Below are 15,834 nucleotides of genomic sequence, written 5' to 3'. Positions count from 1 at the left end.
TCTTAACTTGCAGAATTCCCTTTATGCCTGAATACAGTCAGCCACTGTCCTTAAGGAAAGACCACAGCAAGCTTGGTCATGTGACTTAACAGTCTGACAGTCAAGGAACACAGGCTCACACCCAAGGCTACTCCCTGGCTCTCACGGGGAAAAAAAAAAAAGAAATGGGTAGGAAGAAAAATTTTAGTTTATTTTTCTCACATGTACTCATTGGGCACAATGTAGAAAAGTAGGCGTAGTTTTTAAATGGTGTTGCGACATTAAAACTTTGATATCCTCTTATTCTTCAACATATAGTTATATGATTTTAGAAATTTTTAAGTCTTAGCAAATACTTTTGGTTACATTTGATTCGGTTCTCTGCAATAAATAGTGTTTCTTATATCTCTTAATGACTGAAATCTAGGTGAAATTTGGTGACTTTAGGATTTAAAAGAAAAGAAGAGATTAAAAAAAAAAAGAATGATTGAGCTTACATAATCCCTAAAGCTCTTTGTATAACCCCTTGTCATGTCAGTAGGCACAACTAAACTTCTTCTTACATAATTATAGTCAAGGAGTTTGCTATGCCACCCAACTATAGAGTGGGTTTTTATCTCCTGTGGAATGTCGACTGGACTGGGGCTTAATTAGTGCTTCGCTTCCTCCTTGTACAAACTCTTGTCCTCTGCCTCTGAAGACTTACACTTGTGTGAGAGGAAAGATTAGCAATACAAATAGAGTGATTTCGCTCCTACTTAGCTAATAATAATTCCCTTGGTATTTGGACCTTCACATTGTCAGATCCCAACGAGTGAAGCAACTATACAGAAATTTGCCATTGGATAGGGGAAATGCCTTTGTTTTGTTTTAGTTTAAATTTGCTGTTCCCCGGGTGTAAATGTATCTCACACTCTTGTTCCCAGCATGTCTGCCTCTTAGGAACACCTCTAACCTTTGCAGGTAGAAGGTAGATTCATGACATCATATATACAGAGGATAGCCTCTGACCCTTGCTCTTCCTAACAAGTCATCTTGGGGATAGCAGGTGTGGCATAGCTTGTCTATAAGTTCATGAACCCATAGACCAAACTGCCCGGATCTGAGTTCTGCCTTCTTTAATTATTAGTGTCTCTGACTCAGAGAAAAGTTCTATATTCTCTGGGTCATGGCTTTCTCATCTGTCAAGTGGGTGTAATGATAGCATTTCTCATGAGTTGTTGCGAGGTTGCCTGGATTCATATTTGCAGACATGTAGAGCAGTTCAGGGAGCACAGTAGGCTGTGTCGCTTACCAGAGTGTTAGTTTTAGCAAAGGTGATGCTGCTTTGCTGGACCCTGGACTCTTAGTACAGCAATCGTCAGCCAATCAAAATCTTCCTTCTACCAACTTCTGATGTCTAATGTTCTAGAACTTGTCACAAGTGAGCCCTGATCTCAGAAAAATACGGATGAGACAGATAGACAGGTAGAGAGAGATCAGGGACAAAATGAGAACCGTCCAGCAAAGCTAAGCTAGCGGTGGCCTGGGGTTGGATATGATGGACTAGGACTGAGGAGCAGAGGAAAGCGCATCCACAAAGTGAGACAACATTCTTCTTCAGCATTGCCAGAGCGGGCTGTGACCATAAAGTCTATTTCAGAAGCAGACCACAGAGAACCTGTGGTGAGGGATAGACGCTTCTACAGTCTTCCAGGCAGAGCAGAGAGGCACTGAGTAAGAAGCCATTCCACATTCCTATCAGTTCTTTATTCTTGGTCTTTGGAAATACAGAGCCCATAAAATCATGATCATTAAAGCAGAAACCTTGCTCTCGACACACTAAAAGCCTCAAAGTAAAGTCTGATTTCTGACTGTTGGCTTTTAAGTTTTAGAAATGCCTTAAATTACTGTAAACTGCATAATAATGTAAGATGACCAGAAACCACTTTACATGTTTATGGAGCAGGCATTAGAGGGTGGTGAGGCTGTGCACGGCTCCATGTTTATATTTGGCGATAGCAAGAGTTTTCAGAGAGAGGCATCCTTGCTCTATCACAAAGATGGTGGATTTGACCTCTTCTGTCAATGTGCTCTCCTCTACAGATGAAGGGCTGAACCATGAATGCAAACTCTGCAGCCAGACCTTTGACTCCCCTGCCAAACTTCAGTGTCACCTGATAGAGCACAGCTTCGAAGGGATGGGAGGCACCTTCAAGTGCCCCGTCTGTTTCACAGGTAAGGAACTTCTTAAAGCAAAATCAGCCCGTGTGTGTGCTCTGCCCCCACTGTGCCCTTCTTCCAAGCACACTTCCCACGGTTTGGCCTTTTACAGCAACGACTCCAGTTCAATTTGGGGGAAGATGTTTGATTTCTGCTGATTAGCATTATTGATTGCAGTCTGCTTTAGAGACTGAGCCAGGCAGGAAGGTTAACTGTCAGAATGAACGAATGGCATTTCAAGTTCTCGCCCAGGTTTACACTTTCCCACCCGGAAAATGACGTCTGTGGTGGGTTCACTCTGCTTCCTCTGGATGTTGAAAGGTTACCAAGGTCCAGCAGCTTTTGAGTCACTTGATGTTCAAGTAAAATATGTGGTCCTGGTACCCCAACACACGTGACTTCAACCTGGATAATTTTGTAACATTTTTATGAAGGTGTGTGTGTGTGTGTGTGTGTGTGTGTGTGTGTGTGTGTGTAAAACACTGCTTTGAAATGGTAAACAGACTAGAGCTATTTCTTGTGAGATTGGGCTTTGAAGGCTGATAGAAATGTATGATCTTAGAAAATTTTTATCAGATGTTACAGTGGTACAGTTGTCAGGGATAACCAGACACACATACACACACACACACACACACACACACTCACTCACAGAAACATTAACAGAGACACAGTCACACACAGACACACATACACACACACACACACACACTCACTCACAGAAACATTAACAGAGACACAGTCACACACACACACACATACATAGACACACACACACACACACACACACACACACACACACACTTAAGCTCATGAGAGCTGAAATATGATCACACATGTTTCTGCTGTCGCCCTAAGAAGGTGAAGGCTACTTAGAAGATCCTCAATGATCATCTCGCATTCGTCTGGCATGTGGTGGCCAAACCCGTCAATGGAAAGAATGAATGTGTAGCAAGAGAGCCGTAGATATCTTGACCTCAAAAGAAATTTCTCTGTTTGCAGAGCAAAATCACGGGCATTGATTATTTCCCTTCACTGAGTTCAGCCTATAGATCTGTGTTCTATAAAAAATAGAAACACAGGCCGCATGCACGCACGCACACCTCTCACTAGTAACACCCTGAGTATGTTGATGGCTGATTTCTTAACACTGGCCTTCACACACTTGTTCCTTCTGCTAATATTTCTATTGATTTTGTTTACTCTTCCAAGTTTTATTTTAGTAAAGCTATTGTTATATCCTCACCTTGTATTTAAGATGCACAGTCAAGAGTCAAGGTCCTTTGTCTAGGTACCTAGTGAGTCTATTTAAAGGAAGCCTGGCCAAAGGCTTACACAATTAAATCTTCCAATAAAATAGTTCTTTCATGTTGTAGCCAGAGCCCCATAAAACATAGGATGCTATACGGACATAAGTTGCAAACCTGGATTAAAAAATCCCATTTTCTTTTTGTTGAGCTAGTAAGGAAACAAAGCCACATCAAGAACAGCCTGGGTCTCTGTGCAAACAGATGTAAATTGTTTTATTGTATCTTAAAGTCATTTGGAAATAACAATTAGGAAAAATAAAACCTTCCAATATAAAGCATGTTGGGTGAAAGGAAAGCTGAGGTTTTTTTTTTTTTTAAGGTAATGAGAAATGTTATTAAAATGTATGACTCACAAGAACAATACTGCAATATGATGTTAGGTTGGCTGGCAATTAGAATAATTTTAATGATCAGAGTGGAGTCAAAGTCAAATGCCAGCGTCTTTAATAAATCCTCTCCCTGCCTATACAGATTAATATTGTAGATGCAAACTTTTTTAGGTCACAGTGCACCAAGCATCCGTCAGAAGTCAGCTCTGCCAGCCCAAACAGCGCCTCTGGCATATACAATTTAATTATTAATAGTATGTCTCCTAGGTAAACTGTTACACAGTCTTAGGGCCTTGTTTTGTAGTCATTAAAATTGAACATGTTTATATTATTGAAACCCTTGCATTCCGTGTGTAGGCCGAGTTGATCTTAAAGTATCCAAAGAGAATTTACCTGCCGTTCTGTTGCACATTTATAGACAGTGCCCCAGAGTAGCTTTGGGATATAATTTTTTGCATTAACACATTTAAATAGAGAACTGTTCGCCAGCTATAACTTTAGGCAAATACAATAAACAGGGCTTGAGCGGCCGTGATTTCTTAACCTGTGGGTTGCTGTGAAGTAGGAGCCATTTCTTACAAGACAGAGCTGTGCATTCGACAACTCTTAGCTTTTATCTGTAAAGATTTACAGGGAGCAGCGCCTCCGTGAACCATTACTCTTCGGGTTGAGCTGGGTGCTGAGTAGAGTGCATCGTAACAGAAGCCAGAGATCCAGCCATGAGCAGATGTGACTCCTGCTCTCCCCCCAATGTCAGGAGCCAGGTGTGCCCGGAAGTGGGCCCTTCACCCTGCTGTCTGTTCATGGGAGTTATCAGCACAGGTCATAGCGGCTCTCAGTAACCAAGCTCCTATCCTATCCTTTGTTATTGCAGTGTTTGTCCAAGCTAACAAGTTGCAGCAGCACATATTCTCCGCCCATGGACAAGAAGACAAAATCTATGACTGCACACAATGCCCTCAGAAGTTTTTCTTCCAAACAGAGCTACAGGTAATGGCCTTGTGAGGAAGGCTGGGGTTGAGCCTACTTGCTACTCTTGTGGGGCATCTTAACTACGGGTTGAGAATCTCTCTTACCCTGGGCCACCATGATGCTCTTGTGTGTTTGGGGGCAAAGGGGAAATTAGAGACAAGATTAATAGACACCAAAATAATTTTGCCTCTGGCTGCTGTCAATCATAAAAAGAACTAGAAGAGAACTGTAATTGGACCTTCTGACCTAGTGTGAAGGATGTAGGGGTTGGGTTATTGCACTGTGGGATCATTCACCTCACTCGTTGGAGCTCGCTCTCCCAAGTCTTGTTTTATTCATGCTCTCTTCCCTCTGGGAGCCATGCCGGATGGATATCCAGTCATTGTTATCCAGAAGGTTGAACACTGGGAAGGATCTTTTGTCCAGGGTGTATTTGTTCCACGTCAGGCAACTGAGTAATTACAGCTTTGGAGTTGAAGTCTGGGCACCCTGAGATGTTAGCTTGAGCCTTGGGTGTACCCCTTGTTTGATGTAAAGGTCCAGGACTTCCCTAAACCTCAGATGTGAAGAAAAAGAAACTTTATACTTGCAGGTAGTCATAAGGTAAAAATGAAATTATAGGTATAAATACAAGGTGTAAAACAAAGCATTTATGTTTGGTTGCTTGAGTGACAAATAGTAGCTAAAAATAGAAGTCAAAGGGCTGTGAGGATGAGGCTTGGCGGTAAAGTACTTGCTGTCATGTTCAAGGCATTGGATTAATCCCAACATCACAGAAAAGGGGGAAAGGAGAAAAAGATTCAAAGGACATGTTGGCACATGCCTAGAATCCCAAGGTCACAAGTTCAAGGCCAGCCCAACAAACAGGAAATGTAAGGTCACAAAGACACACACCAAAAGGAGTAGAAACAAAAACAAAGAAACCTGGATTCTATTCCAGAAATTTCATTTAGAAGAGGAACTTGACTTTTTCAATACTTTTTGTGTCTTTAAAAAAAAAAGTAAGGTATGAATATCATCGTGAATTTTTTTTTTTAAAATCTTGATGCTTCCTGTGGAAGAAAGTGGAGCTGCACTTGTAATCTCCTGTTATGAACGTTACTGATTATCGTTTGGCCTAAAATGGCTGTGAGCTTGGATTCTACGCCCAGAGCTAAGACCAAGCAACACGGAACTTGTCTGCAATCCTCTGGCCACCTCTAGGGTATCTTTATGCCCAGGAAAGGGGGAGCTTCTGGTAAGGCAAGGCTTCGAGGAGCTGTGTGTATCCGAATAGAGAATCTATGGTTGTTCTACTCAGTTATTACTCTAAGCAACTATGTTAGATGAACTTCAGGAGATAAATGAGCCAACTGAGTTACATCATGCTCCAAGTGAGCTCTTACCAACTCCTTTCACCATGCCTTGCGGCTCAATCTCCTCTCTTCCTCTCTCTCTACTTCCCCTCAGTGGTGAAAGTCCCACCCTGTTCTCTTTTCTGATTGGGTAATCAGCTTTTATTGACAAGGCAGAAAATAAATGGTAAGAACTGTTTACACAAACTTGAGACAGGAAATTCTTGACATAAGCATTACAATGTGGCGTCAGATTGAAACAAGATATGAGGACAGAGAAATCAGCATTTGAATAACACAGAAGAGAACTAACGTCTCTTTTTCACGTTTTGTTCTTTGAAGCACTGGGTCCCATCACATGTGTCTGCCAATAAATATAGAAAAAGTCCAAGTCATGCTTTTATCACAGTAAAATAACCCTACCTTCTCGCTTGGGAAAAAAAAAACTACTGGTTTTATTGCAACTTGTGTCGAAGAATAAGTCATAGGTTTGGTGGCTCTGCCTCTGTAAAAGATTAGTATGTGAAATTTGAAACAAATGAAGTAACCGTATAGGATGAAAGACATGGGCTTTGCTGAGGGACTGGTGCTGATCTGAATGTTTGCATCAGACTTCCACTTCGACACGGTATGAGCAGATTTCAACCCGGTATGTCTTTGATGTCTTTCACTGAGAGAGCTTAGTGCGAGTGATCATTTTAGTTCAACTGTATACAGTAAATTCATAAGGCAGCTGTATTTTTCTATCCTAATTAGTTCCCCAATAGTGACACAGGGACCAAGATTTATTTTCAAGCTTCATCTCAATACCTAGACAGTCTACCTTGTAATCCCCTAAACTAATCTAACTGCCTCTCAACCAACATCCCGATAATACTTGCGTTTAAGGCCTTCCATGCTCCAAGTGAGCTCTTACCAACTCCTTTCACCATGCCTTGCGGCTCAATCTCCTCTCTTCCTCTCTCTCTACTTCCCCTCAGTGGTGAAAGTCCCACCCTGTTCTCTTTTCTGATTGGGTAATCAGCTTTTATTGACAAGGCAGAAAATAAATGGTAAGAACTGTTTACACAAACTTGAGACAGGAAATTCTTGACATAAGCATTACAATGTGGCGTCAGATTGAAACAAGATATGAGGACAGAGAAATCAGCATTTGAATAACACAGGATAACCTTTACACAATGCTCAAAAACGTTATGCCTATAGCTTAGCCCTGTGGTGGTAGTAATCTGTGACCCACTCTTGATTAGAAACACATCCTTAAAGATAAGAGGTTTCATAAGACATTCAGTCTTCATTTTCCTGCAGTTAAAACAGTTTTTCTCCAGCTTTCTGGTCCTGGGAATCCTTGACTGCCTCGGAAACTGCTTGAAAAGCCTTAAAGAGCTTTGTTTTTTGTGGGTTACTATCTAGTGATAGTTCCTACAGTCACTATTATTTTCCCTAACTTCAAGAGAACTGTGTTAAACAGGTGAGGGGACCAGGCTGTCAGCACACCTCCTTGTGGCCTCTTGAGGTGAGGATAGTGCTTACACAATAATATCAAATACTATAAATGAACAAACAACCAGCAAGCATCTCAGAGACCACAGACGTCCCTAGGAACACTGAGGTAGATGTTCCGGAACACACAGCTCTCGCTGCACCCCACCCCCTGGATCCTTGTGGCCTTATGAAGTCAGATGTAAGACACTAACTCAGTCACTCAAACTGATGTGAGTCCAGAGCTGGAAAACATGTATGTCTGCTCTTGACATCAATTCTCAGCGTCTGTGTGTCCCAGTCATTGCGTGAGAACAGCCCCGATGGTTAGTAAGGATAATTGCTGCAAATCCGAGATGAAATATTGACTTTATATTTAATATTTTGGAGAGCTGTAATCCAGCCGTGGGAATATCTAAAAGTCTATTCTCTAAAATGATCAGTAATAGCAGTGGCTCTAGTTTTAGCAACACCGAGAGAAAATGGATCAGAAGTTGACATTTCCGAGTTTTGATGGTATCTTCATCCAATAGACGTGCATCTTTTCTTTCGGTACCCATATTACCTTAGAAAGTGAAAGTTGTGTAGTTTTTAAAATAGTAATTAACTTCCTGTACAGAAAACATTGCCAGGATGCTGGGAAATCGAAATTACGGTGACGGTAGAAAATACTGTCATGAAAATAAGAGGAAAAAAAGATGCAGCCAATGTATCGGGCTGCCCCCCTTTGTACCTTGATGTGTAAAGTAAATATAATTTTTTTTTCCTTTTTTTTGCCAGAGCTGGGGACCGAACCCAGGGCCTTGCACTTCCAAGGCAAGCGCTCTACCACTGAGCTAAATCCCCAACCCGTAAATGTAAATTTTAAGCCACTTGAACCCACCTAGATTTTTATGCCATTAAAGTTCAGAAGGGTCAGTGCATAGGAGTGCATGAAATTAAATCTCCAAGAACTGAAATTATGTTAGAGATCTTAAAGCATTGAAATTCCGTCTCTAACTGCAGAGCAGGAGCACTGGGGCAAGAGTCGAATAAACACGTTAAGGTGCTCACTGACCACCGTGGAATGTCCCTCCCTCAGTGGTACAGAAATGACGGGGACACCTCCTTCACTGTCTCACATTTAAAGTGAAGTATGAAAACAGATTTGTTAGATGAAATCTACCTATATGTATGTATCTAAACATGTATGTAGTTGTCTTCATGTGTGTGACTAGACAAATAGATAACTAGTAGAGGAGCCAATGCTAAGCAAAGATACATCCGCATTTTTGTGTGAGCGTGCAATTATATAGACATATCTAACTATATATATATATACATATATATGTATATGTATATATATATTATATAACTACAAATGGCGGTGTGCTCTGTGGCTTACAGTACATTCAAAGCCAACCCAAATGAAAGTCATTCCCTCCTCTGCTGTCTCTCTTCAAGAGACTGAGCTCTCAGGCATATTCTGTGAGCATCATTCCTTGCCACTTGGTTTAGTCAGGCAATGTGAACCCTCCTTCTGTGGGATCCTCCTCGTAGGACCAGGAACATACACTGTTAAGTGTGCAGCTCTCCTCTTTGGTCAACCCTGTAGCTTTTTGATCCCAAGTCCAGAGATAGAGACACACAGTCTTCTTACTTCAATGTTATCTCTGTCCTTTCCTGGGGCGCTCTCTTCTACCCACACAGACAGATCAGATGTGTTAGCCAAGGCACGTGGCAGGAAGGCAAAGGTATCTGGAACAAATATAATATTTTGTTATTTAGTAAATAAATGAATGTGTTCAGGACCTCACATGTTTCCCTAATAGACCTCAGGAGAGTTTTGTTTAGTTGGGGGTGGGGGCTGATGGGGGATTTAGTTTTGCTTTTTAGGTTTGGTTTGTTTTGTTGTGGTTTTGGTTGTTTGTTTTGTATTTGTTTGTTAGCAGAATTTATGGAGCTGAAGAGATGGTTCAGCTGTTAAAAGCAGTCACTGCTCTTCTAGAAGGACTGAGTTTGGTTCCCAGTACTCGTGTCAGGCAGCTCATAATCACCTAGATCTAATTCCACCTTCAGGAGATGTGATATCTCCTTCTGGTCTTCACAAGCACCCACATAAAAGTGTGCACATGTGAGTGCAAACACACACACACACACACACACACACAAATAATAAATCTTCATGGCAGAACGTAGGGCTCCTGCTTTAAGGGAGCATGCTGTGGTCCAAGAATAATACCTTTCAATACACATCCATATCCCACGTGGCTTATGCGGTGGGTGAGCATTTTAAAGCTCTGTCTTACAGCACAGAAATCACTGTTCGGTTAGTACTCCTGGAAAACCTGCGGTTGAGTGGCAGTGTTGGAGCCTCCCTCTTCCCGTGTGTCTTCTGAGGAAGTCCTGTCATGTAGCAGGTTTAGTGGTGACCCAGGAAGTTCTTGCAGTGGATAGAACCAATTGGCCTGGTTGAGCTTAAACTCCGGATGATACTAGCTAGCATTCAGCTCCGTTTGCATCAGAGGTTACAATGTCTCCACACAGAGAGCAGCTGGCATGTCCGGGGATGTAGTGAGACTTCAGGATGCCACTGCAGTTTGACTTGTCACCGCCTCTGCAGCTGTTTGATTTTTCCCCTCAAATCACTTTTCAGCAGGTCAGCTGATTCCAATGCACATTTTTCACACCTCAGTTTTATTAGTGCTTGAGTTTTATGGTCTCATTTCTGAAAGAAAAATGAACTGTTGTGTATGAGACAGGACACCAGGACAGCAGCACAGTATTGGAATGTGACTCATTAGGTCCCTTGCTAACTGGCTCTACGCAGGTCGTTCAGTGCTGCGATCATGCACATCCGATGATTGGATTAGGTGTATTGAGGCATTTAAGAGTCTTTTGTTAGTAGTCAGAATCACAAGTAAACTAGTCCCAGTGACATTATTAGGTTATAGATAAGATAGAGATTTTTAAAAATATTCATTAAAACACAGTTTTATCTCTTAAATGTACCATGATGCTGATCATGTTACCAAATACCAAAAATCATTCGAACTTTATTTTCTGTCAATCTTCTGTCAAGGTATGATACAGATAAATCATGTTTACATGATGTGCTATGCAGTCTACTGTTAGGAAGACTCCTGCAGATGGTGGTGTCCTCTAAGCCTGGGAAGTCCGGCGAGGTACCACACCTGCTGAGGGCTTGCTGAGGAAGACAGATGTCCCACAGTCCACGACCAGGGCTTTGCTTCCCTGGCATCCTGAATTTCTAATGCTGACCCAAGGAAGCAAAATCAAGACTGACCAATTATCTGGAAAAAAAATCTCTACCATAGAGCGTAGAAACTTCCTGAGTTTTCTTAGTTTGCTGGAATCATTTTTCAGTCAGTCATACTTTGGACAGGGTTTCCTGATAATTGGTTTCTAAGTGAAGATACTTATTGTTAAGTATTTCCTCTCTTTTCACAAGTGTCACGCATCTTGCATTAGGTTTTGTTTTGCCTTTTTGCCTCGAACTGTACAAGTAATGGTTGACTTCCAGAAATCTTATTTCAAAGCTGTTGCCAACAACTCCCTTCAGTCAAGACCAGGACAGAAGGATCCTCGTTGCCCCCTTCGTAAACAGCAAGGTGGGGACTGGGTGTGGTTCTCATGTTTCCTTCCACCTGAACCTGAAGTTTCTAGTGAGCGGGAAGGATAGAAACTGTGTGTGGCCAATCTCAATAACATGCTTATAAACCTCCTTTGGCCCTCTAGCCCACCTCACAACTTCCCTGTACATTTCAAGTGCTTAATTTTTTCATTCCTCAGAGACATTAATGTTTTCATCATTACCCCTACTCATCCTATAAAAGTCACAATCCCAAATCTGCCTTGCCTGCTCTCAGAGGGCCCCAGATGGAAATGTTTGCCCCATGCTGTCTAGACCTGGCACATCCGGAGCTGCAGTGATCCCATAGGACAGTCTGTGGAGGAAGAGCAGCCTCCCTTTGCGCTCCCTTTGTGCTCCCCGGTCTGCATCGCTGAAGCCACAGAGCCTCTGCATAGCCCTGGTCAGCCCTTGAATATATCAGGAAGACGCCAAGACTTGCCAGAGTATACATTGTGTCAAATGAGTGCGTGACCCAAGAACTGGCCTGTTCCGTAGTCGCTCAGTCTCTCTGCTTGTGACCCTGTGGGGCTTTGCAAGCAAATCAGTGCTACAGCAACTTGCACTTAATTTGCTCCGTGGTTAAATTGATCTATCTCCTTTATTTGATCGGATCTCCAGGAACCGAATCATTTGCATTGATTTATTGATTGGTGCTGTGTTTTCACCATTAGTTTTGATCACTTTCAGCTGTTAATATTGGATAATTCAATCAGGATTGATTGGCCTTACCAGTGGAGCAGAAAGTTAATCAGGTCAGACACAAAAATGGGGCAGAGGTAATCTAACCTTGGTTTGGCTGTAATATTATTGTATTCCCCCTCTCCTGTCCTCTTTCTTTCCTCCCTCTCTCTATCCCCCTCTTCCACTCCCCCCCCACCTTGTTGACACCCCCCCCATCTCTCTCTACCATGAATGCTAGGGATTTTCTGGAATAAAGGAGAAAGTTTGAAATTACCTCACATTTCAATGCATTGTAAGGTGAGGTCGTTTTATTTTGTTTTTAAATAAAACTACATCTAGAAACTAAGCAAGCATACAGAAAGGAAAGCGCTATCCTCACAATGAACTTATTTGGGTTAAATGCCTTTTTGAATACCTATTTTGTCCCCCATAAACATCTATTCTGTGTGTGTGCCTGCTTGGAGGCACAGCCTAGGCTCACCTATTTCTAAATTTGGTCCTTACTGCTTCACCATGTGCCCTAGTAGTCATATTTTCCAGAACCAAGTGGTCGATAGGACCAAAATCAGGGCAGCAGTGGTAATTGCAGTAAGTAGAAGACACTTTATTTGCATCTGAATAATTCCTACAGCCCCTCCAGCTCAGTTTTCAAAAAATTCTCCATCCATTAATTTCTTGATGTTCATACCGACGGGCTGCACTTCACTGTTTAAAACGGGAGTGCCACCTCTTCATTCTAGGACCCGCTCCTCCTCCAACAGCCCCGTTGTAAGCAAGCTGCCATTACATTATTTCTCGTCTGGCCCAGAGTTGACGACAGATGGCCATCTCTGAACTACCATCAGCTCGACTTTATGAAGCATCCAGCTAGGGCAGGCTGGCGAGCACTCTGGCCGGTTCGACAGCTCCTCCCTCCCCCACCCCCTGGAAGTGCTCATCACCTCTGACACGCTCTGCCTTGGCTGGGCCTCGTTGGCTCTGTAGGCTTCTCTGTCGCCAAGGCAGTCTGCTGCCACAGCACTGGAAGAGCTGCCCGCATTGAGAACAAGAGACCACAGCTCACTCGTCCTCTGAGTGGAGTTCTGCCTAGGCACCTTGGTGGTCAGATCTATTGGAACCATTTGGAAACCCAGATTTCTAGAACATTCTGCAACCCAGACAGGCTCGTGGAATTCCTGCGTGAGTTCCTATTTTAGATGTTCGCTCTGCACGTGGGTCGATTTCCTCACATTAGCAGAGACTGTGTGCCAAGAATAGACCCTTGGTGTTTACAAACTCTCATCTGACTATTGGAAAACACCACGTCCGGACCCAACTGTTGTGACAATTAGGGAAAGAGAGATGGCAATCACAGACTCTAACTATCAATCCCCTGAAATGAGCGGAGAATCCAGGCCAGCGTCTTCTAGATCCCTGGAGGTGACGATCCTCGCACCGCAGCCCAGCAATGAGCTGTTCTGAGCGTTTGCGAAAGATTGATAGGCTACCCTTGATCGGGTTTGCTAAGGCGAGGCAACTTCCGAGCCAGCCGTGTAGTTTAGGAGGACTTCACATTTGTATCCTTTATTGTTATATTTGCAGTGAATCTGCAGCTCCTAACAGGCTGTGCCCTGCAGCTATGAAGGAGTAAGTTCCCCTTATTGGAGGGAAATCGGTGTTCTGTAAAAGCCTGAGATGGGGCGGGTGAGATGAATGGCGCTTAAAAGCACTGCTGGCGGTACTGTCATTTACAACAGCAGCTCCAAAGCTCAGAACGGACGGATGAGAGTGAAAAGCAGGAAAGGAGTCCTTTCAAAGCAGTGAAAATTCAAACTGCCTAAAATAACAGGTCCCCTTCATTGATTACTTCGTCGAATAAGCATGGGAGGCACTTAAGAGGCAGGGACAAGCATATGCATAGGAAAGCAGAGGCTGCCAAAGTTAAGCATCTTCTCTGCTTCTTGTATGGGGGTGGGGGGCTGCCATTCCTTGCACAGCACAGCTGCATGGATGAAGCTCCTTAGTTAGTCTAGCTGAGCCCACCTCTTTCCCGGAAACGGACTCCACCATCAAAGGCGTCCTGTTCTGTATCAGCAAAGCTTAATTTTATAATAAACCCCTCCACCCTCGGTACACCTGCTAAGCTTGTGTGCCTTCTAACCATATAAAGGTGAGTCGCTGCCATTAAATATGAGCAGTGCACTGGGCGGCGCTTTGAGTTTATAAGGGTGAAAGGTCACCGTGCAGGAAAATGGAACCGTATATTTGCTGGGAGACAGGCACCAAGACCTCACTCCCATACTCAGTTATAATTCATGAGGCTACTGGTGGGAAGCCCTTTTCCCTCTGTGGAGTTAACGCATCTCCACTGAAGCCTGCTGAGAGCACCCTGCATCCCCACCACCATCTGTGCCCTCACTTCTGAGGGGGGGGGGAGACTGACTCTCCTCTCCCTCCCATACAATTTCCTAGTTTTCATACTGTCCAATTGCTACTGATTTGTGAAGGTTTCCTTGTACAAGCAGAGCGTCAGTGCCACGCAAAAGAGCAGCAGTAAACAAAGCATGTTCTGAGGTGGTGAGAACGGAGATGTCCTTGGGTCTGTCCTGAGCCGCATGCTCGCAGACCTTCGGTGGTTCCCTGCTCTCCTCTCTTTCTCCTTAAAGCCCAGAGGTAACGGAACAAGAGAGAACAAACAGAGTATGTGTTCAAACATCCAAACCCAGACCCGGTTGTTGCTGTGCGATCGCACATTAATCACTTAATGTTTCCTGATCCTATGCCTGATGATCTACTGTTCTACTCCCTTTAAAGGATAAATCACAAAGCCAGGCCTGGAAAAACAGCCTATGATTTTAACAGATCGGAGGCCATAGGGAACCCTCTGTGTTATAGAATCCAGAATGGTCTTCGATGCTCGGGCGCCAGCTAATTTCGGAGGCTTTGGAAGGGCCACGGCAAGGTCAGAGGTTACCCATGGAGACAGTGGTACCCAGGGGCCACCTTGCGTGTAATTGGCTTACCATTCCCATTCTGCTGCCCGGGGTGTTTGTCACGTGACCTCTTTCACCCTCCCAAGGAAAAAGTAGGGCAGGAGTGGCTGGGCTCGCCAGCCAGGTTTTCTTGGGTGAAAGATCACTTTGAGATGACACAGCCGAGTAGTCAGCCTGAATTCCTGGTTGGTATTTTATTAATTTTGCACCAAGATAAATCCTGAAATTCTGACAAACTCCATGACAGGTGAAATTCCTTCTTGCAGAATCTTCTCAGCGAGAGACTGCTCATTTCGTTCTGTTCCGAGGCAGGCAACAGGAGGGCAGCTTTATAATCAGCCCTCAAAGGACCCCCAGCCGCCCCAGAGTCTCGGACTGATTGAATAACTCCTGGGCCTCTTCCCCTAGGCCTCCATCAGCGGGGGTCCTGTGGAAAGCAATCTCCCGCAGACTGGCACTGAAGTGAGCTTTAAACCACCATTTTCTGCTCTCCAGAGGAGCCTGGAGTACTAAAAGATAGATGGACTGCAGATATTTTATGAGAAACTGTCAGAAGAAGAGCAGAGTAAATGTTTTTTTCTTCTTCTTTGAGTCACACACTACATCACTGTTGAATTTCTCCCAGCATCCTTTTACATTTAAAGTACGAAATTAATTGGTTGCTAACCTTTCGTTCCCCCTTCCCTCTTCGTCGTTGTCTTCCTCCTCCTAGAGTTTTTTTTTTTTCTTAAATATTCACACAGAGGCCCTTTGCTTAACCACAGTTGTAGAAAATCAGTACCATTTGCAATGAAATATTTATAATGACAGAATGAAAAATTGGATTCATTTTCTGGACTGCAGCCGAACAGTCTGCAACTTCGCACAAGTACAGTTGCCCATCCCTCCTTCCTCCCTTTCACGGGAGTCGTTTCAGAAACATAGCTCATGTCCGTTTAC

At 43.5% G+C, this 15,834-nt stretch overlaps 1 protein-coding gene across 5 annotated transcripts in view; it reads left to right on the top strand.

Moving 5' to 3' along the window:
* The window catches only part of Zfp521 (zinc finger protein 521), a 295,122-nt gene that overhangs the window by 250,860 nt on the left and 28,428 nt on the right, over positions 1-15,834 (top strand). For all 5 annotated transcript variants that reach the window (XR_015642373.1, XM_087593012.1, XM_087593011.1 and 2 more), the window contains 2 exon segments: positions 2,065-2,196; positions 4,695-4,810. Coding sequence is in view for 4 of the 5 variants with exons in the window: in XM_087593012.1 (XP_087449138.1) it covers positions 2,065-2,196; positions 4,695-4,810 (248 nt within the window). In the remaining variant the exon portion in view is untranslated.

Source organism: Rattus norvegicus, chromosome 18, assembly GCF_021556685.1.
Source record: "Rattus norvegicus strain SHRSP/BbbUtx chromosome 18, alternate assembly SHRSP_T2T, whole genome shotgun sequence".
NCBI lineage: Eukaryota > Metazoa > Chordata > Mammalia > Rodentia > Muridae > Rattus > Rattus norvegicus.
The sequence above is the reverse complement of the archived record's forward strand: the minus strand, read 5'-3'. Positions and strand labels throughout refer to the sequence as shown.